General features: G+C 37.7%; 1 protein-coding gene across 1 annotated transcript in view; it reads left to right on the top strand.

The window, feature by feature from the left end:
- Positions 1-21,724, top strand: part of LOC113116009 (four and a half LIM domains protein 3-like) — a 33,481-nt gene extending 11,757 nt beyond the window's left edge. Inside the window, exons 2-6 of the mRNA XM_026283826.1 lie at positions 13,006-13,184; positions 15,360-15,534; positions 18,893-19,062; positions 19,808-19,994; positions 20,142-21,724. Of these exons, the coding sequence (XP_026139611.1) occupies positions 13,029-13,184; positions 15,360-15,534; positions 18,893-19,062; positions 19,808-19,994; positions 20,142-20,293 (840 nt within the window). The 5' untranslated portion in view covers positions 13,006-13,028 and the 3' untranslated portion in view covers positions 20,294-21,724. The remainder of the gene's footprint in view (positions 1-13,005; positions 13,185-15,359; positions 15,535-18,892; positions 19,063-19,807; positions 19,995-20,141) is intronic.
- Positions 21,725-21,995: the final 271 nt, after the last annotated feature.

Raw genomic sequence — 21,995 nt, 5'->3', positions numbered from 1 at the left:
CTGAGAAAACTGAGACTTTCAGTTAATATCCAATGAAAGGGTCTCAATATAATGATATGAGCACAGCTTTGCTTGGACTTACAGAAGTTCAGATGTTTTATAGATTAGGTCTGAGATCAACTGACATAAAGGAAGACCCCCACAATGCAGCTGAGCTATAGGTCACGTTACAGCAGGAAGTCAGTTTCTGTTGTATTGCCAGCAGCTGAACAAAAGACAAAAGACATCAGACCTTCCTGGCTGAAAAACAGCAGGAAACTTTTGATATTTTTTATATTTGCACTTGTTTTTTAATTCCTACATTTTTAAATATACATTTTAGAATATATTTTATATTTTTATAATTATTTATTTTATCTTCAGTATATACTGTTTTTAGTAAATTTAGTAAATTATTTAATAGACTAATCTGGTTAAGCTCTATTTGAGGTTTTTAAGTTAAAAATCCGTTTTCCTATGGAGAAAGTGAATGAGATTTTTTTTTTTTATTATTATTCTGGAACCCAACTCTTACAATCCATCCCAACAAATTTCCTGTTTTAATAGGAAATACATCAACGCAAGACTGAAAACTTGTGCTGTTTATTTAGAAACTGCACTGGAACATTTCATAAACTGTTGGAACCTGTGAGACTTCATTTGGTTACGTTCCATGAGGATAAGCTATAACGTGTGTGTGTGTGTGTGTGTGTGTGCGTGTGTGTGTGTGTGTGTGAGATGCCCATACAGTTTACATGATGAAAGCTGGGTATTTTATTGCTCTGAGGACCCAGGGCACTGTTTACATGTTTCCAAGGAGAAGAGCCATAAATGGGATGGTAGAAAAATAAAAGGATATTATCCTGGAAGACTTCCGATGGTAAATCATAACGGACACTTCCCATTTAGCAGGATCCCTTCTCATGCTGTAGCATTATGAGATTTTTTCCCCTTTATGTCAGCTTGCCTTTTCCAGGGACAAAAAGTGAGAGAATCTGTTTCCCGCCACACTGCTAATCTTTAGATGTGATAACACACAAGACAAACATTTAGCCTTGTGAGAACTAAATGTTTTTTTTTTAAGGCATTGCCTTACAAAATAGTATCAAGTTACTCATCAAATGTCATTATTTACTCACCGTCATGTTGTTCCAAACCCTTACTTTTGTCTGTAGAACAAAAAGTAGAACATTAGACATTTGAGTGAGTAATAGCATTTTACATTTGGGATGAAATTGTCTTATATAATAGTAGTGAAAAGTGAAGACACACATTTCCTCAGTCTGACTATATTATTATATGGGTCAAATTTTTGTCTGTGTTTTTTGAGGTTTGATTGCTTGCAGGTGTGCAGACTGACCCAGCAGCCGCTGCTTCTCTCATTCTGGTCAGGTTGACCTTGCTGATTTAGTGCCTTTTCATTAAAAAACTAAGTGAGAAAAAGACCACCTAGGACCAACTAGCTACTGTATTCAACCCAAATTAGCCCCATGTTTGTGCTGTGCAGTGGTTAAACCCACTGACATGCATTAAATGAAAGTGAGCATGCACTCTTATACTGTGCAGTGCTAAACTCATATAGTCATTACAAACACTATGTTCCTTTCATTTGGGATGCTTGCCATGAATGGAAACATTTGTTAAGCAAATCTATTATTAATACAGATCAAATCTATTATTTAGGTACACATCCAGAAATAAGTATCAGAGAGGAAAACCATTCAGGAAAAGAGAGTTTTAACCACTCCATGACCTAATTTAATTCCTGAGACAAATGTCAGAGTTTGTCAGAATCATAATACTTGTGGTGAATGATGCCCGTGCGAATGCACATTTTGTACCAGAGATAAAAGGCACTTTCCACTAAAATGGCAAACTGTAGAGATAAATTATTTAACCTAATAATTAACCTAGAATTAAAAGTCTATTCAAAATGCCATGTTCGACCAAAAGTCAAATGCCCAACACAGTTCTCATTTTCCCGTACTGCGCCGCGTTGTTTAAATAGCAAATGCATTTGCGCCTATTTGTGCGCTCAGGGGTGTGCTGTTCTGAAAACGAGGTGTGTTCAAGCGCACTGTTGACGTGTTGCTACTTTGAGGAACTGAAAATAGACTGCGCCATAGACCAACTCAAACGTGGTCTAAAGTTTGGCGCAATGTTTTTCTTTATTTAAAGAGCGCATTAGTATAGACGGGTCTACAGAACGCATACACGCTCATTATCACACACACAGGGACGCAGAGCAGCACACAAACATGCCAGATATAAAAAAAATTAATGATTACATTGTAAAATAATATTATTGTGTAGGCTACATCAATATAAAAATGACTACATGTTATAATGAAATCAAATTCGGCCATATACTGTATATAGCAAACCTGTCATGGCACAAGCACAGATGGCTCTTAAAGGGAATGGGAGATAAGATTCTGATTGGTTTATTGCATCTTACACCCTAAAACACCCATTACTTGTTATGAAAATAGGGATAACCCGTTTAGACCATGCACCCGGGTGTGCCGACTGTTTCTCCGTCATTAAACTAGCAAAAGTGAATTCAGACACGCCCTTAGTGCACCTGCTCCAAGCACTTTAGACCATGAGCTTATATCATTAAGTTAGGGCCCTTGGTGTGCATAAGAGACTTGCTTCAAAGAAATCATACTGATACCAAAATTTTTACACCGTAGTGTAATAATACCCATTCTGGTATAATTTCTAATAGCACAAATCATAGTTAGAAACTGCATTTTGATGTGTACAATTTTCCTAACCAGAAAATTTCGTAGTTAAGAATTTTAAATAAAATAAACACCTCTATTCACCGAACATTTATTGTAAAATAAAGGTGTTTCAGTGTATACTCCACCTTAGATTTTGAAAAACAAAGTACAGCACTTTCAGTTAATTTACTGTGTTGACATGAGAAGGAATGTAGGAGATAGCACGAAGAACCTTGGAGACTAGACCTAACAGGCCGCATTTGAATGCCAGCACATAGCAGTTGTGACTAGCAGAGAGAAGTACAAACAATGAAAGCAAATAGGAAAGGCCTTGAACCCCCTCAGTCTGCTATGTTGGCACTTAAAGGAAAATCACAACTTGACTCAACTAATCAATTATGTTCCCACTGTTCTCATTGTTTTCCTAACTTCAAACAGGTCAGAGCACATCAGCTCAGAAATGACTGCTGCAAACTTGGGTTCTCAGAAATAAGTCAAACGTTTGGGGTGAAAAAAAGGGGCGAGAGATTGAAAACGACATAAGAGTTTTACATAAATTTCTTGGCAACTGACTGGATGAATTTGGGCTCTTCAATTATACTGTTGTTTAGTCAATGAACAGCGTCTCAGTAATTTGGCAACCGGGTTTGGAAAGTCAGACATGAATGTTACGCTCAATCTACCTCGCCAGTGATTATTCTAACCATTGTAAATAATTTGTCATGTTGAGGATGAAGAGTGCTTAAGACCAGTTTCCATCAACAACATCAAAAGACATCTGATCAAGGCAAGTGTTTCAGAGGTTAAAAAGCTCTCTGCTACAGCATGTAGAAAAACCACCAGTGAAATTTAGGAGCCCACCCTTAGCCCAAGGAAATGCTTTACAAATGCCCCTTGTGTTTGCCAGACCACCTTTCTCTGTCTTTATTTTCTACTCTGCATGGAGAAGAACGAGTCCAGACATCTGACTTGTAGCACTGCCAAGCCTCTGCAGCACTCTGCTGTAATCGTAGGGTTGTTCTGGGAATATACAGAGCAATATTTTGTCCCGGGCAGAATTCAGGCATCCAGTGTCCACACTTCACTTCTAATGAGTGATCAGTTTAGTTGGTCCCATATAAGTCGAGTGTAATGCAGCTTCAATGAGAAAGCTAGTTACTGATTTTGCCATTTGAGTTTGTCAGTCAGTCAGTCCAATCATCACCAATTTTGCTTTTCATTCCCTCTTTGCTTTCTTTTTTTTGTCCATTTTCTTTTCTATTCCTGTTTCCTTTCCCTTTGCGTTTTTTTCTCTTTTCTTTTTCCTTGCCTTCCTCTTTTATTTCCCATTCCTTTCCCCTTTTCCAATTTCATTACAACTTTGCTTTTCTCTTTCCTTTAACCTTTGATTTCCCTTTACTTTTCCTTTTGCTTTCCTTCTTCCCTTGCATTTTCTTTTTCCTTTACTTTACATGTACTTTTCAACTTATTTTACCATTTGCTTCCTTTTTTCTTTTGCTTTCTTTTTTCCCCATTTCCTTTTCCCATTGTTATCCTCTTTTTCCCTTTGTTTTCCTCTTTCCCTTTAATTTCCTTTTCATTTGCCCATTGCTATCCTCTTTTCTTTCTAAATGAATTTCCTTTTCCCTTTGCTTTCCTCTTTTTCCCTTTAATTTCCTTTTCCTTTGCTGTCCTTTTTCCACCCTTTAATTTTTTATTTTTTTCCCTTTCCTTTCCAGTTACTTACCCTTTCCTTTCCTTTTCCGTTCCTTTTTGTTATTTTATTCCCCATTTACTTTTACCCTTTGCTTTCCTTTTCCATTTCTTTTCTCATTGCTTTTCTTTTTCCTTTTCCCTTTTATGTTTAATTTTCCCTTATTTTTGATTATTTCCTTAATAATTATATTTCCTTTCTATGTACATTTGTTTCCATTTTCTTAGCTTTTTTTCTTTTCCTTATTCTCCCTGTCTTTTACCTCTTATTGCCCTCTCTCACATCATCCCTTCATAGATGCATGTGTTGATACTGACCTGATCTTATGTGACTTTAGGTTATGGTTCTCAAAGATTAAAGCAAAGGCACATTCAGTTACAGAAGGTTGATGACACATGGAGGACAGTGACGCCAATGACCATGTTTGGTCATAAATTCTACTCTGCGTAGCCACTGGGAAACAGAGAAGCGAGCAGGCTCGTGGGATTACAATTGCGTTTGTTTGTTCTGGGAGCAATAATATACGCACTGCTTTTTTCTTACTGTCTTACATTATCCTTTGAACACCCCTCCCCCATCAATGACCCAACCTTAGTCGTCTTCACTCCAGTTAAGACTCCTTCTTGTTCTGACTCTCTCCACCGCTCTCATTTTGCCCTCCTTCTCTCCTCCTTTTAATGCAACAAAGCTGTGAACATTTAATTCACCAGGTCTTTCTCTGGTTTGTCTTGGATTCCATGACCTGATACAACTCAAACCATACAAACCTCCTCTTTCTAAGCTTTTCTCTTCATCCCAGTCCGCCCTATATACTGTCAGTTTCTATCTTTGTTTTCTTCTTGCCTCTGAAGCACTTACCGGCAAATGCCACAGAAAGTGAAGAAAAGACAGCCCTTCCTGCATTCTTTGGGCAGTAACTCTCCAAAACCTACTTTAAAACTCTGGAGTCAACTGCATACTTCTCTCAATAGAAAGCAGATGTTAAACTCTAATGTATGGACGTTTTTCCCTTCTGTCTCTCACTACACAGTGAGAAATATGTAGGCAATACCTTTTTTTAACCAGCTACATGGACATAAATACAGATGATGAATAAATCAAATTCTATTTTCACCTTTTCTTGGTACAGTAGCTTGAGCAGAAGCAGACATGAAATGCAGACACAAAAAAGTGTCACCATGTTTATTTCATAACATTCTGTAAAGTAATACATTTTTAAGGTATTTAAATAAGATTATGTCACAGTGCTGTGCTACCTTTTCAGTACTTCTCAATCATCAAACCCATGGTAAATATACACATAACTATAAAAAGTTTGGGGTCTCTTATGTTTTTTTTTTATGTTGTTGAAATTAGTCTCTTATGCTCACCAAGGCTGCATTAGTAATAAAAAAAATAAAAAAAATCCAATTGTTTTCTTCTTTAAACCATAGAATTTTTTTTACTTTAATGCATATAAATACATAAATGTGTTACTTAATATTTTGAAACTTATATACTTTTTTCTGGATTCCTTGGTGAATAGAAAGTTCAAACAGTAGTTTCTGTTTTTTTATGTAAACATACTTGTATTTTACATACTTTCTGTAGCATTGTGTATAGGCACGCACCAGTTAACTTTATTTTGTTTTGTTGTGCCTCTTTTTCCCCCCTCACTTTGGTTTAATGCCTCTCTCATACAGAGCTGTAGTTTAGAATAAAAATTTTGTGAAACAGAAAATTTCCTCCTCCTCAGGGCCTTTGCTAAATCACAAAGGTTTTAGCTAGACTCTGCTGACAATGACTTTGGGAATTTGCTAATTGTCTGTGCAGCTCTGCGTGTCCTTTTTAATGACTGCTGCGCTAGCCTTTAGCTAAACCGTCTTGGCACAGATCGAGTCTAAAATGTCAAACAGCTATAATGAAAAAGCCAAAAGGGTCAAATAAGGCTACTACTGTTGTGAAGGGAGTTCCAGTTGCCGTTGGATGATGGCTTACAGACACATCCATATGCCTCTTAAAGGGTTGGTGGTTTGTGAAGGTGATTTTCAGGGCATATATCCACACCTCCCTTCTGCTCAAAAGCTAGGAAAATGACATCCTTGTTAATGTTAGCTGCCGAAGCAGGTGCTCATTAATGTTCATTGATGTTTACGAGGTGAACCTGACTTTGCCATCCTCATGTGGCACAAAGCTGTGTTTTAAGGGCTCAATGGAAATGACATGTTTAGGCCTGGTGTATGTCTGTTCTGTGTATGTCTTGTTCCTGTCTCACATCTAACATGCACTTAAATAGAATAGGGTCAGAAACTAATAAACAGACCCATACTGATCAGTCAGCCAAGAGTACCTGCCTTCTTGCGTCAGTGAGGCTAATAGTGATTTAATCTTTCGCAGGGGTAAATAATACTTTGGGTTGATAAAAAGAGTTCGAAAGAAACGGCGTTTGTTTATACGGCTTGTTGTCTGGTTTACGTCAAAGCTTGTTGTTTTTGCAAAGCTGTCTCGGTGTGGATTATTTGCTGATGATGGTCTTTCTGAAGGATAACTGTGGTCAGTGACGTCTGTTCCACATGGCTGGGCCTGTAACAGAAGATGGATTCATGGTATAAAGTGAGATCAAGCCCTCTGCGGTTGCGACATTTGGTGTCTGGCCAGTACGAATGTTAACTGTTATCACCGTCACACTAGAGAAAATGTGTAGGTTTTAAACTCTGTGGCGGCAGTCGAACAAATCATTTACTAACACTGTCAAAGCATCCTCTCCAGGGAGAGTAAACAACAAAGGCCCAATTTCACAAGCAAAACCATTAACAATAGGCATATTTTACAGCAGAAGATCTTAAACAGTGGTCCAGAGATTAAAACAAAATATTTATTTAGCTTTGTATTCAATTTTAATTTACTCGGTAAGGTAGTTTGCATGACTGTTCAGCATGTGAACATCAGCCGATGTGAGAAAACGGCTATATTATGTACTGTATTGTATATAAAAAAAATAATAATAATGTAAGTGGAGATTACTCTTCTGTCAAGCATCGAAAACTGATAAAGATAATGTGTGAATGAGCGAGAGCAAACGTTCGGATTTGTTTTTGAATGTTATCTCCCCTTTCTTTGGCAATTGCCTCCCTGCTTCCTCCGATAAGACTCGCTCTCCCTCTCTTTCCTCCTCCTCTCTGCCATTTTGCTTTATCTGATGTGGTAAGAGCCGATCCTAAAAGGCACATAAGTGCACATATACCCTACATCTTCTCCACCACGGCATTCTCATGTTCAATTGATACTGTGACTTTACAACAAAAACATAAGTGTTTTGTCTGGCAGCCATCACCTCCGTATTGTCTCTGGAACCTGTCAGCTATTATTTTTAGCACTTCAGATCTGTCAAGAATATCTGACCTCTGAAATTCATTACAGAGTCAATGTACTCCACTGTCTTCAAGTGTCATTTTACTGTAGCATTAGTGATGGACTATCACTGTGTTTGTTATGGCAAAAAATTGTGGATAGAAAAAACTAATTCTGGGCCAAAATATTACCTCCTAAGAATAGTGTAAAAGCTGTAATACCTACCTGCCCTTCATCGATCTGTTTTGACCTTAAAGTTTCTAAAAGCTACATATTAAATAAACAGTGCATACTATTCTTTTCTAATATCTAAATGAGAATATTACATTTATCACATTTGCCACAAGCCTGACCTTATGTGGCCTCAGTATTAATCTGACAGAATCTATTCTGCAATGGGATGCTTGATGCAGAAAAGGGTGTTATAGAATATTTGATTCACTGATAACTATATCTGACAATATACAGTAAAAGTAGGTGAGTTATTGAATCTGGGGTGTTGTGTAATAGTCACGGTGAGATGGCAAGCAGCCATTACCTCCTGTTGCCCAGGCAGATGTTTGACAGGCCGAGCTCTGGCTGGACCCTAGGAACAGGAAAGGCCCGGGTCAGTTTCCCAGCGGGAGGCACAGCCGGCCCATTTAAAGTGAAGCGGAGCGTGATGGGAGTTTGGTCAGAGGATTAGTGCTGTTGTCTGTGAAACTGCAGCGGGACAGGGGTCTGCGTGAACACGCTGTCCATGCCCCTACTGCCCTGCTCCCTTTCAGTCTGGCCTCTCTGAAGTTAGACAAACATGCCATTGTGGCCTTGTCATTCCCCAAGAATCTCACAGACTGTTCTGAGAAGGACCGCCATATCCTTCAGATACAGATAGGACCAGAAGGCAATGAGATAGCTGCTTTGAAATATTTAAGAGTTGGCCTAAGGCCGGTAAAACAATTATTTCCTTCATAGTAGTGCAGGAAGACAGCCTGGCAGCATTGGAAGTGGCCAACGAAAGTATGTAGCAACTGTCTACACTGGAAGCCACAAAGCTGCATCTTGTGCAATCAGCAACAGTAAAAGTCAAATAACTGTTAGTTGGTTAGTTTGTTGTTTAGAGGGACAGTTCACCCAAAAATTTTAATTCTGCTGTTAATTACTCAACCTCATGTTCCAAACCCTTAAAACCTTCGTTCATCTTTGGAACACAAATTAAGATATTTTTGATGAAATCCGAGAGCTTTCTGACCCTGCATAGACATCAATGCAACTGACACATTCAAGGCCTAGAAGGGTAGTATTGACATTGTTAATGCATCATACGTATGCGTCATGGTATTTTTGTGAACACGCATCAAAGACTGACATTGAAGAGAAGTTTTTTGTTTTGTTTTTTGCGCACAAAACGTATTCTTCTAGCTTCATAAAATTATAGTTGAACCACTGATGTCACATGGAATATTTTAATCAGTGTCCATACTACCTTTCTGGACCTTGAACGTGTCAGATCGATAGGTAGATCAGTAGATAGATAGATAGATAGATAGATAGATAGATAGATAGATAGATAGATAGATAGATAGATAGATAGATAGATAGATAGATAGATAGATAGATAGATAGATAGATAGATAGATAGATAGACATGGTGTGATGTGTTCTGATGGTTTGTCTAAAAGCAGACATTTTGCAGACTAGATTAAATAAACAGAGCTGATAGGTCATGGTGTTTTGTTGGATATCCTCAACCCTCAAGGACTGTTTTGCTCAGAGTTCTGGTATTTTACCTCAGACCAGTTCATCATTCACAAAACACTTTGTCCAAAGGAGAGGAAATTCCCGATAACACTTTCAGCTGCAATGTGTCAGAGGGTTCCTTGTGGTTCTGCATAAAATACCATCTAAGCTTTCAACCAAAGCCAGCTCTGACTTTGTAAGTGAAGGGAGAGGTCTTGCTTCATTTTCCCAGCTTCTGGATTGAATCACTTCTGGACGTCTAGCCCTGGGGTCACTGATGACATCATGCCCTCCACCTTAGTCCAAACTGGCCATTTACTCTCATATTACTTGTTTCATTTGTTGCTCTTATAAGTTTTAGAAACCCAGAACAGAAAGGAAGTAATAACAGCCCCCGCCCTTGACAAAATAAGTATTTATATATAGTCTTAGCTGCAACAATATTTCCCTCGTACAGTGAAGGACTCGGTCCTACCTCATCTTTAATGATTACCAGGAGGCGAGTTATTCTAACTAAAGCTCACGTCTCCCCAGAGACCGTAAACACACTTGTAGTCAGGCTGCAGAACAGCTATTGTTGACGTTACTTGGGTGAACGATGAGGCCTTCGAAGCACTGTTGGTGATCCTTTCTGGCGTGTGCAAACAGCCTGTTCTGTGTTTAGATGAAACTGAATGTGAAATTTAGCATATGCTTGCCAAATCAAAGAAAAAGAGATGCATAGATCTGTCAGCTTTCATTATAAGCAATGCATTTTCTTCACATACATTTAAAAGATGCTTATCGGACCTCCATGACTTCTTTTTTAGAACATGCTACATTTAGCACTAAGCCAGGTTTCAGCTCTCCTTCTTGCAGCCTAAAAAGTTGCCAGGAAATGACAACCATTAGCTCTGGCGATCTGAAGAAAGATGAAGGAAGTAGATGGCGGTTGTGGAATGGATCCCAGGTGTTCACACACCTGCACGAAAACTGCCTCTGGTACTGACTAAAGATCCTGTTACTTGTCATCAAAGGGCAGCAGTGTTGTTATTGTCAACTAAAACTAAAACTACAAAAAAAGTTGTTAATTGAAATGAGCCTGAAATAAAATAAAACTGAAATTGAAACTGAAGCTAATAAAGTTGAAGTACTAAAATAACCAACTGAAATGAGAAAAAAAAAAAACTAATTAATAATAAAAATACAAAATTAATGTCAACAACAACAAAAAAGAACGCTTTAATTTGATTCAGTTTGGTTTTGAAAATTTTCCATTATTTTCTAAAAAGTTTTATATATTTTCATGGTCTAAACATATTTTTTTTTTACATATTATGAATTATTCATTCATAAGTATCATACCATTTTTGGAGAGTCACACCACATGACATTTTACAACATGAATCTGCAAAGCCAAATTATATCTGATTCTGAAAAATAGAATTCTTGCAATTTAAATGTACCTTTGACTAATTAAGGACCAAGACAAAAATGTGATGTCATTTACCAATCAACAAGAAACACAGAACCATTATAGCCTTGATGGGAACAGAGAAGGTTCATATTCCCCCTCAAACGTAGGTCTGTAATGATGTAAACCATGGGCCACCTCAGGCCACTGGAGCCTTTAACATTAACACTCCCTAATTTACGAGCAGATCCAGGGCAGAGAAGCTTTTAAAGCAGCTCTCAGCTGAGAGTAAATGGTATCATCGTAGTAAAAGAGTGTCAGCTGATTATTTATGAAGCATTCGGGAGGTGCGTTGCCCTTTTTTTATCTTAGCCTTTCACACCCACGTTCATTTGAGCCTTTTGTCATGCCAGGGGGAAGAGGAAAGATGAAACACGGTGGTTGATATCTTTCATCTTGCATCCTGTGATTACACCCTCCCTGTGGGCGTGTGTAAGACAGGGAGTGCAAATAGATTCATTATTTTAGCGGTGGCTGATTATTATTATTAGCTGGGTGGAAACTGATACACTGAGCTCGTCTCTTCCAGGGAGGCCTATCACTTATCATAAGGCTTTCCTCCAACATCTCAGTAATGTTTTGGCAACCTGATAGCGTTGCCGCAACGCTGTAACAATATTATTCCGTGACGGGCACTCGCAGGGCTATACACTCACTTTAAGGTCAAGCTGGTGTTTTTATTGCACTGTCGGTTTATGTGATTACTGTAAATGGTTTTAACGCCTTGCATTGTGAACATGGGCTATGTTTTTGTACTGAATGTGAACAAAAATCTGATCCATACTCCCCTATGAAGATGTGTGTCTGATGTAAGACAGGCATTACAAAATGAAAAACAAAAACCCATCTGTGTTGTTTGGGATCAGTGCTTGGTCTTTCAAAAAAAATTAAGAGTTCTTGTCACTTTTGCGGTTCTCTAAACAATCTCCCTAGGTGGTCTGCACATCCAAGGCAGAAGTGTTTACTTCACAAATATTTGCTGGTGAAGCATGCAAATGCACAGACCTCCAACAATATAGTCTTACCACTGTGATCTTGCAGGCCTTTTATTTGTGAGGCAGTAAGGGTTTGTCTTTTTTTCGGCACGTGGATGACCAAGTGAGAAAGTCTGAGTTAAGCCCAAACTATACTTCTGCATGCACACTGGAAAACGTTTTTTTAGTCTAGTGTCTGTGCTATAGTGTATTCAAAAGAACCGACTTCGGTACCAATAGGCACTGAAATTTTAAAAACGTCCATTTGCCGCTAACATTTGAGCAGTGTTTAGGAATCCATTCAACAGCGTTCAAATGATTTTCAGTTTTCAAATTTTCAGTACCGACTGGTACAGAAGTAATTTTGACAACGCTACTGAGCTATAATTCTTCAGAAGTTATGACTAATAAAAATGTCTTTGTCACAGATAAAATGTGAAGTAATTATTTGGGCTTTGGATAGAAACTTAAGAAATTTGATAAACCTGTAACAAAGAGGAACTCAATGTTCATTAATTGCCAATTTGGCCATATGTGCAAGCAGTTGTTCAAAAGATTATGCTCATTAATAACTGGTTTGTGAAAGTTAAATTTAGATTTTAATGTTTACCTGATTATGTAGTTTTACATAACTTGCTAAAAAACTAGCCATGTTAAAGGGTCATTCACTTTCGTGCATTTTTTGGGGAAAAGACCTTGGTGCTTTTTTAGAAGTTAAAGTACTTTTACCTTGCTACAGTGTCTCAAAAACACAATCATCACAGTGTGACATAGTGAAAAACATTAAGAAACTTTGGTCTTTGCTCTGTGGCCAAGCAAAACAAATCTCTTAAAACACAATGATCATCTCTCAAAACTTAGAAATGTCTAGTGACCTCCCCTTGAAGCGCCGCTACAGCTGCCACGTCACATGCAGCACAAGGTTGTGTGCTTGCTAAAATTCCAGCTTCCTCCCTCTCATTTCCCAGCTATCACCACAGAGCTATAAAATTTAATAGACGTTTTGCAAAGTGCTTTGTGACAGATCTGCCTGTTTTGTTTGTTTGTGTGTGACTTTTTTTCTCAGTGCGATGCAGCTGTGATTGAAAGCTCACCTCCCTGAACCTTCCTTGCTTTGTGTTGTTACAGGGACCGACTCGGATCAGAGCAACATGAGTGAACGCTTTGACTGTGACAACTGCAAGGAGTCCTTATACGGCAGGAAGTACATCCAGGCAGAGGACAACCCTTACTGCATCCCTTGCTACGACAGCCTGTTTGCCAACACCTGTGATGAGTGCAAAGAGCTGATTGGCCATGATTCAAGAGTAAGTTTTGCTTATAAAAGCGATAGTTAAACTAATTGAACTCACCCTTGTCATTTCAAACCTGTATTACTTTATTTCTTCTGTTCTTTTCTTTCTTTATTTCTTTCTGTGGAACACAAAAGAAGATATTTTTAAGATGCTCTTTTAAATACAATGACAATAAATATGGACTGCTGCTTTAAGGTGCAAACACATTTGTGACCATGGACCACAAAACCAGTCTTAAGTGTACATTTTTTAAAATTGAGATTTACACAACATCTGAAAGCTGAATAAATAAGATTTAAGTTCATGTATGGTTCAAAAATTAAGTTTTTTTATATTTACAGTAGGAAATTTTAAAAATATCTTCATTGAACATGATCTTAACTTAATATCCTAATGATTTTTGGCATTATAGAAAAATCGATAATTTTGCCCCATACAATGTATTTTTGGCTATTGCTACAAATATACCCAAGTGACTTAAGACTTTAAGGTTTTGTGGTCCAGAGTCACATTTTGATGAAGAAAAAATGGAACATTATCAGTAGTTTGGCAGAAGTCACTTTCTATAGGCTTTCTACTTTTTATTCTTTCTCTCACAAAATTCCAGATGTGACTTTGTATTGGAATAACTAGATTTCTCCTACAAAATTTAGCGAATGACGATAAATTGACCACACCTTTAGAACTCCAAAATTTGAACTTCTGACTGAACGATTCCCTAAAAAAAGACATGCAAAATGTTGATTTTATAGGAGCTTATCCATGCTAGTTGGAAATTTTGGAGACTCAATTACACCGTAAAAGCGTTTTTATGTGGTTTCAGGCTGAAACTGTCCATTTAGCAGTTCTTTTGAAAAAGGCATTTATTGTCCAATTAGAAATGTCATTCAACTTCAGTCAGGCCAACAATGTTAAACACCTAAGGCAAAACATAATAGCAACCAATTGAGTTTTTAATCCTTCCCATTCTGAGGGCAGCTAATCCCTTCGAAATTAAATAAAACCAAGCAATGCAGTTCATTTACCACAGTAGTAAACTCCCCACAGGAAATCACGAGTCCGTGTGCTTACAGACAAAGAGTCTGATGACTTATTGACAATAAGGGACGGCAGATGCTAAATTAAGTCACTGTTTTTGTCTTGGCAATTCGCAGCACAGGTCATAAAGTTCACCCTCTCTGTCTTATTACTATGTGTTTACATATTTTACATGAGGAGTTGACCCAGGCACAGACACACGCTCATAACTAGATGCACATGTGCTAACGTTTGAGAGGCTGAATAGCCACTACTTGAGATCTTAATCAGAAATGTTCTTGGGATCGAGGAAAAGCGGTTTAATTTGTGGCCTCTTCTGACTTTTTTTCACATAATCATGACTAAACTGTTGTTATGTCAACTTGTCTTTAACAATAACTGCAAATTTTTATATATTCTAATGTGAAGACGCCAGTGCACATCTTCTGCTAATTCATGTTTGTGGTGAAAGTGTCTTGGTTTTCACCTTAAAAATGAACAATCTGTCATGATTTACTGACCCTAACAAAAGTACATTCTTCAACATTTTACCTTTTGTGTTTCGTTGAAAAAAGTTAATACCACATGATTTATGTATGAACACTCACCTTAAAGGGGTAGTTCACCCAAAAATGAAAATTCTATCTTTAATTACTCACACTCATGTCGTTCCAAACCCAGAAGAGCTCTGTTCATTTTTGGAACACAAATTAAGATATTTTTATGCATTCTGAGAGTTCTCTAACCCCCGTAGACTGCAATGTAATTAACATGATCAATGTCCAGAAACATAGCAAGGAGATCAGTAAAATAATCCATGTGAAATCAAGGGTGCAACTGTAATTTTACGAAGCTACAAGAATACTTATTGTACACACAGAAAACAAAAATAATGACTTTATTCGACAATTCGTCTCCTCCATGTCACCATAGCATCATTTTGAAGAGTACTTGTAGTGCGGCTGACACAGAACAGCATAAGCTCTTTGCATTCAGTGGATACTCTGCAAAATGGCACTATGGTGACCGTTTCCAAATTTGTGTTCCGAAGATGAACAGCGGTTTTACGAGTTTGGAACGACATGAGGGTGAGTAATTAATGACAGAATTGTCATTTGTGGGTGAACTAACCCTTTAAAGGTTCATAACATCTCTGTTCTTGTGATTCAGGAGCTATTTTATGAGGACCGTCACTACCACGAGCACTGCTTCCGCTGTTTCCGCTGTGACCGTTCGCTGGCAGACGAGCCCTTCACCAGCCAGGATGATGCCCTTCTGTGCAATGACTGCTACTGCAACGAGTTCTCCTCCAAATGTGTGGCCTGCGATAAAACTGTCATGCCTGGTATGAATGATATCAGCACACATCATCAGTCATAACTCATGTAATTACCTGACAAATCCTGTTCAGACTGGTCTCAAGTCTAGTCCATTCGTACTCTGGCACCGTTCCTTCAGTTTGTTCTCAATACTGTTGTGTAAGACTTCAAGTCTTCACACTTGTGAAACAGACAGCATGTCACGGCCACAGGTATGCAGGTAACACTAGATTCACAAACATGAAGAAGCCAAAACTGAGAAAGGGGGAAAGTTGCAAAGTTCTGCCAAAGCAAATCTGAAGTACCAGAGGCATGACTAAAATCGAGAGAGAGAGAAGTGAGGGAGTGTTGCGCAGGTTAGATGTGACAAAATAATTGCCAGTCTGCCTGGCTTGCCATCTCTCAGCCAAATCATTGCGCATGGCTGCCATCCAAGCCTCTGATGATAAGAGGGGATAAGGCAGTAAACGGTTTCAGCAAGGCTGCATCCATCTGAAATTCAGGTAACGATTCCAAAAGGTTACGTATGTTGTTCTTTTACAAGGCATACAAAGTGAGCCCTGTATTGAAAGCCCTTTTATGTATTTTTCTAATGCCTCCAAGGCATTGATTTTCCATAAATGTGGTTAGAGTTGTGGTTAGAGTTTGTTTTTAACCCAAGTATGAAACTTCTGCAACTTATTCAGCCTAAACCACTTACACTACTGTTCACAAGTTTGGGGTCAGTAAGGATTTTATTTTATTTTTTTAGCAATTGCATGAAATGGATTATTAAATGGATTACAAGCGATTTCTGTTTCTATAAAACATGTTCTTTTGAATTTTCTGTTCATGAAAATAAATGTATTGCAGAGAAATATTAAGCAGTACAACTGTTTTTAACATTAAGCACAAATCAGCATATTAGAAGGATTTCATGTGGCATTAAAAACCAGAGTGATTTCTCGCTGAAAATGTTGCTTAGCCATAGTCTTGGTCAAGTCAAGTCACTTTTATTTATATAGCGCTTTAAACAATACAGATTGTGACAAAGCAGCTGAAGAGCATTAAATAGAAAAATATCTTGGTGAACATAATAGACTTAAAAATGCTACAAACTGTTTTGTTAATTATTTCATTGTTAGTTGTATTAGACTTGGATTTGTAGCTTTAAACTTTGCATTGTTAAAATGTTCAGCACCAACAGTGATGTTGTCATATTATTTATTTGCATATTTATAGTAAATGCAAATATACTATTTGCATATTGAACTCTTCCTAGTCTTGGCGCCTGCACACAAAAATTATTCTCATAGCTCCATAAAATCTTAATTTGTGTTCTGATGAACAAAGGTCTTACGGGTTTAGACTGTCATCTTTAGACTGCAAAGACAGAAATTGTAACATTTATTTAGCTGCCTTGAAAGTTCTGTTTTTTCCTACTGTAAATGTAAATCTAGTTGCTTTTGGCATTAAAAAATGTGTGGCTGTTATTTTCTGAGGTAAATCCAGTTAACAAATCAAGCAGTATTACAATCTCCAAAAATTGCCAAACCAAAAACAAGAAGCTAAAAAATATTCTGCCACAATTTTGAATCCTGGTTCATGCATGTAACCTGAGGGCTACACTTACAGGAAGAGGAACACATTGTTAGTGGTTAGGGCCTCTGTTTGTGATGTGCAGATGACAAGGGAAAGACAAAGGATTGAGGGGGGCTCTCGACTATAGTTCATACTTTGCTTTGATAAATGTGGTGACACATATTTTGGGGTGATTTTTGAACTTGAGCGAGGCGGCCTTGCTGTAACTTGATATTTCTTAGTGTTTTTTGTTATCCAGGGGATTATGACCTTTATCATTTGCTCTCTGTGTAAAGCTTTGGTGATTTTGGGAGTGGGGCCTCTTTAAGGAGGATCTCCACGGGGCTTTTGATCTGGGTGACGTGTGAAACGCTTAGTGGATTATGAACGTCAACCTTTAACCTGCTAATCATTTGATGAACCTTGACTGTCAGATCATCATTTTGTCTCTTTGAAAGCTCAAATTCATCTTTTGTAGGGAAACCCCAGAGATAAGTAGTCCTCTTAAAAAAGTCTTTCAAACTGGGTAAAGTGACTGTTGGTGACATGCTCATCAACATGTCCCACAATGGGAAAATGCAAAGAATCAAGGTAATTACGATGGGCCTACTATTTTTGTTATGCTCACTTTGTGGTCCTATACGTGAAAAGACTTTTTCTATCATAGAATAAGAAATATCATTACTCTTTTCCACCAAAATGCCAGCATTACTTAACTGGGAGATCTGACATCTCTGCAAATCCCCTGATTAAGGAACGAACAATGGCGTAATTGACCATGTCTTTCCTCTAGTTTTGAGAGAATATTTCAGTGCTTTATCCTATCACAATCAAGCTTTAATAAATGTCAGAATTATTTCAAATATACAGTATTTACATGTTTAACTATATGCTTAATGATTCATTTAATTGAAATGAATTTAATTAGCACATCATGTCCTTAATTCGATTCAAATATATGTGACCCTGAACCACAAAACCAGTCATAAGGGTCTTTTTCTTAATTGATAGCTGAATAAATAAGCTTTCCATGGATGTGTTGTTTATTAGAATATGGGAATATTTGGCTGATATACAACTTTTTGTAGTCTAGAATCTGATGGTCCAAAAAAATCTGTCTAAATGAAGTCCTTAATGAATTATTACTAAACAAAAACAAAAGTTTTTATATATTTACTGTAGAAAATTTGCATAATATCTTTCTGGAACATGATCTTTACCACATATAATCAATTCAGTGTGCTAGTTATATATGTAAAGTTACATCAATAAATTATAGCGTAGCGTCAGTTCTGGCAGAGCATTGTTAGTTAAGCTCATATCAGCTGACTCTCAGCGGAGCCGCGTCTATAGTGATGTGATGCTTATCACAGCATTCATATACTGTATAATGTCCTTCAGTATTATCATCACCAGCTTCACGTTGCTCAATAGCTAATTACCCACCTCCATCCCAGACGACTCCTCTAATCAGGATTTAGCCTCTGATTCTCCTTGAATCAGACTAATTTCAAAATGTTGAAATTATTGAACCTAATGAAATCTGCACTACATTTATGTTGGTTCTGTTCTGTTACATTGGGGGGTTATTGCTGCTCTCCCTGCTCATATCCACGCTAGACTGCATGAATGTGCAGGGGGTTCTTTTTGAGAACGAAACCATAATGCCAATCCGTATTGTATGCTAATTGTCAGTCATCTTTGACCATAGAGGTCCTGACAGAATTAAAGTTATACATTTTATGGCAACATGGTATGCACAGCTGTCGAAAACACAGAAATTGTTTATTTTAAAGGCTGCCTTCCTTTTTCTGTCTCTCACAGGAACCAGGAAGCTCGAGTACGCCGGCTCCACATGGCATGAGGGCTGTTTCATTTGCAACAGCTGTCAACAGCCAATAGGCTCCAAGTCCTTTATTCCAGATAAAGATGACCACTATTGTGTACCCTGCTATGAGAACAAGTTTGCACCGCGCTGTACTCGATGTAAACAGGTCAGTGTTGGGTTTTTACTTGCTTCTCTGGCTGAAATCTATAACCATGTGTTCCTCATCAGTCCACACACACATTCCTCCACAAAAAGTCTGAATTCTGACCTCATTTCTCCTTCCTGTTGCATATCAGAAGTTTTGCTGGTCACTGATTAACTCTGGCTGTCAGTTTCACATCCTGTCCTGACAAAGCACCATCTGTTTGGCATTTTGGTTCTACAGTTCTGTGAAACACAACAAATTAATTAATAAATAAATAAATAAACTTTATACACACACACACATACATATATGGAAGCATAGCTTTCTTGAACATTTATAATTAGGAATTTTTTGTTTTGTTTTTGAAGGTCTCTTATGCTCATCAAGGCAGCATTTATTTGATGAAAAATACTGTAGAAACAGCATTATTGTAAAAGTGTAATTTATTCCTGTGGTGGCACTGCTGAATTTTCAGCATAAACGACTTCAGTCTTCAGTGTCACATGATCTATGCTGATCGATGATTATTTGGTGCTCAGTTATTAGCAATTTAGTTACAAGCAAACTTGTAAACTATACACCCATTGTGACCCATCCCAAGCATGCAATTCCTGAATATCATATGAATGTACACTCATGACATGAGGATTTATGCATGTGTTTGAATATCATACCTTTTTCCATGTAACTTGGTTTAGGTCAAGTATACGGAAAGTCATGCTGACAGGTTACTGTTTGTGTCTCTGATGAACTCTCTCCTCCTCAGGCCTTGGCTAAAGGCGGTGTGACCTATAGGGATGAGCCGTGGCATAAGGAGTGCTTTGTTTGCACAAGCTGTAAAGTCCAACTAGCTGGCCAACACTTCACCTCCCGTGATGACAGCCCATACTGCCTCAAATGTTTTGGCAATCTGTACGCCAAGAAGTGTGAAGCCTGCAAAAAACCTATTACAGGTAACATGCATGGATGTCACTTTGGTTTAAAAATAGATAGGGACAGTGGTTCTGTGTCAGGGATTACAGATATCTTAGTTTTGACATCATGTGATGAACTCATCTGAAATGTCACTGACATTTTACATGATTTTTAATTCATTTTAGGTTTTGGTGGAGGAAAGTACATTTCGTTCGAGGAACGGCAATGGCACCAACCGTGCTTCACCTGCTCTCGTTGCTCCGTGTCGCTGGTGGGCGCAGGCTTCTTCCCCGAGCAAGATGAGATTCTCTGTCGCAACTGCAACAGCAGCTTATAGAACGCAACCCCTTATCTACACACCTTCCCTTCCCATATGCACGCATACATATACATGCACATGTCTATTTCACACTGCTGTGCCCTCAAATGAGAACGTCACATCTCAAGTTGCACCCATGCAGATACTGCTTTTGAGATCACACCAACAGTCTGCTCCCACACACACAATAGTCTGAGCTTCACCAAAATACTCAAAGAATAAGCTTGCTGGTTTACGACTTTTAAAAGATGTACCAAAGATTGATGTTGAGTTGTGAAAGCTACGTGATGCTGAGTTCCAACTACAGTCTATCCATTGCACAATCCAGAATCAACATTCCATAAACTTGTAGGTCTATATGCACAGATAATAATATCTGATCTGTCTATTAGTTATTCCCATCTTTATTTTTCAGAACTTTCATTAGGCTGGTAATGGTCATTAATGGTTGGATGTAGTCTGTGTTTGCAGCCTGTGAAAGAACTCAAACAGATTCCTTCATAAACACTCAAAAGGTCAAAGGTTTGGTGTTCTGTTAAAGTGACTGAACCGCTATTTAGAACTGCTCCAAACACTCTGTGCCAAGCAAAGTGTAGGCTACGTGAATGAAAGCACAACTGATTTTGAGTTTTGGGTACAGTTAAGTTACACTTAGAGAAGCAGCCACCAAAAGCTAAACATCTAAGCATTTACACACTATATATGTCACATAAATATGTGTGACTGCTGTAGTTAGTGACCAGTTTTTCTAAAACTTCGCTACAACCTTTTGTCTTTCTTAGCAGAACTTCAACATCAAACAACATTTTATGAATAACATATGCATTCACTTTCAGGAGTCTTCCAAAATGCATAGCAATGTCAGAATAAAAATAACAGCTGAAATGTTTCTGCAGTCTAGAGATGTGTGGGAAAATGAAGTTTGAAATGCATTTTATATACAGGTGGAGGACAGACTTGCATTTGCACTACTATAGCTTGAATTATCTGTAAAAGCACAGAAACTTTTGAGATACAGCACACATTATTACACTGTATATATACAAACTACATATTATTTCCTGTTCACTTCCTGTTTTTTAATTGTTTGATCATTTATTGTGACCTCTACAGTCATCATTTTTTAAATCTTTATAAACCTCTAATGTGTTAAGAGTGACTGAAATGAAACAATATTTGTCAGTATGTCAAAAATGATAGTATGCATGTTGTCAAACTTTGTCAAAATGAGACATTACGTATTGTTATTTTATTGATGCCAATTTTACTAGTTTCACCTTCTGAGTATTTCTAAATGTACAAGTATATATTCACTTTGAGCTTTAATGCAGGAGAGAAAGAGTTGGCTAATGTGCATTTCTTAATTAAAGTGATTCAAGCTTTTTAAGTTTTAGGTGTTTAAAAAAAAAGTTTATTGGTTGATTGTTGATAAATATTTTATAAATTAAACCAATTGTGATGTAATTTTTTTTAGAGTCTACATTATGAAAAAATTGGACTCCGTTTTGGCCAAGGACCCAAGAGCTTAATAGTATCCTCTACAGTCTTCAATCTCATTCAAGGTTACCTTGTGCCTCTAGATGGGTGTGTTTATGTGCAAACTTGCTGAGTCTGCTATTTCTTCGCCTTGATGAGGCATAAGAACTTAAAACAAACACGTGGCCAAATCTGCTCCCTCTCAACACTGGTGAAGGTCTTCCTCCCCTTCTCTTTTTCAGCA

The sequence above is a fragment of the Carassius auratus genome, chromosome 16 (assembly GCF_003368295.1).
Source record: "Carassius auratus strain Wakin chromosome 16, ASM336829v1, whole genome shotgun sequence".
Classification (NCBI taxonomy): Eukaryota; Metazoa; Chordata; class Actinopteri; order Cypriniformes; family Cyprinidae; genus Carassius; species Carassius auratus.
The sequence above is the reverse complement of the archived record's forward strand: the minus strand, read 5'-3'. Positions and strand labels throughout refer to the sequence as shown.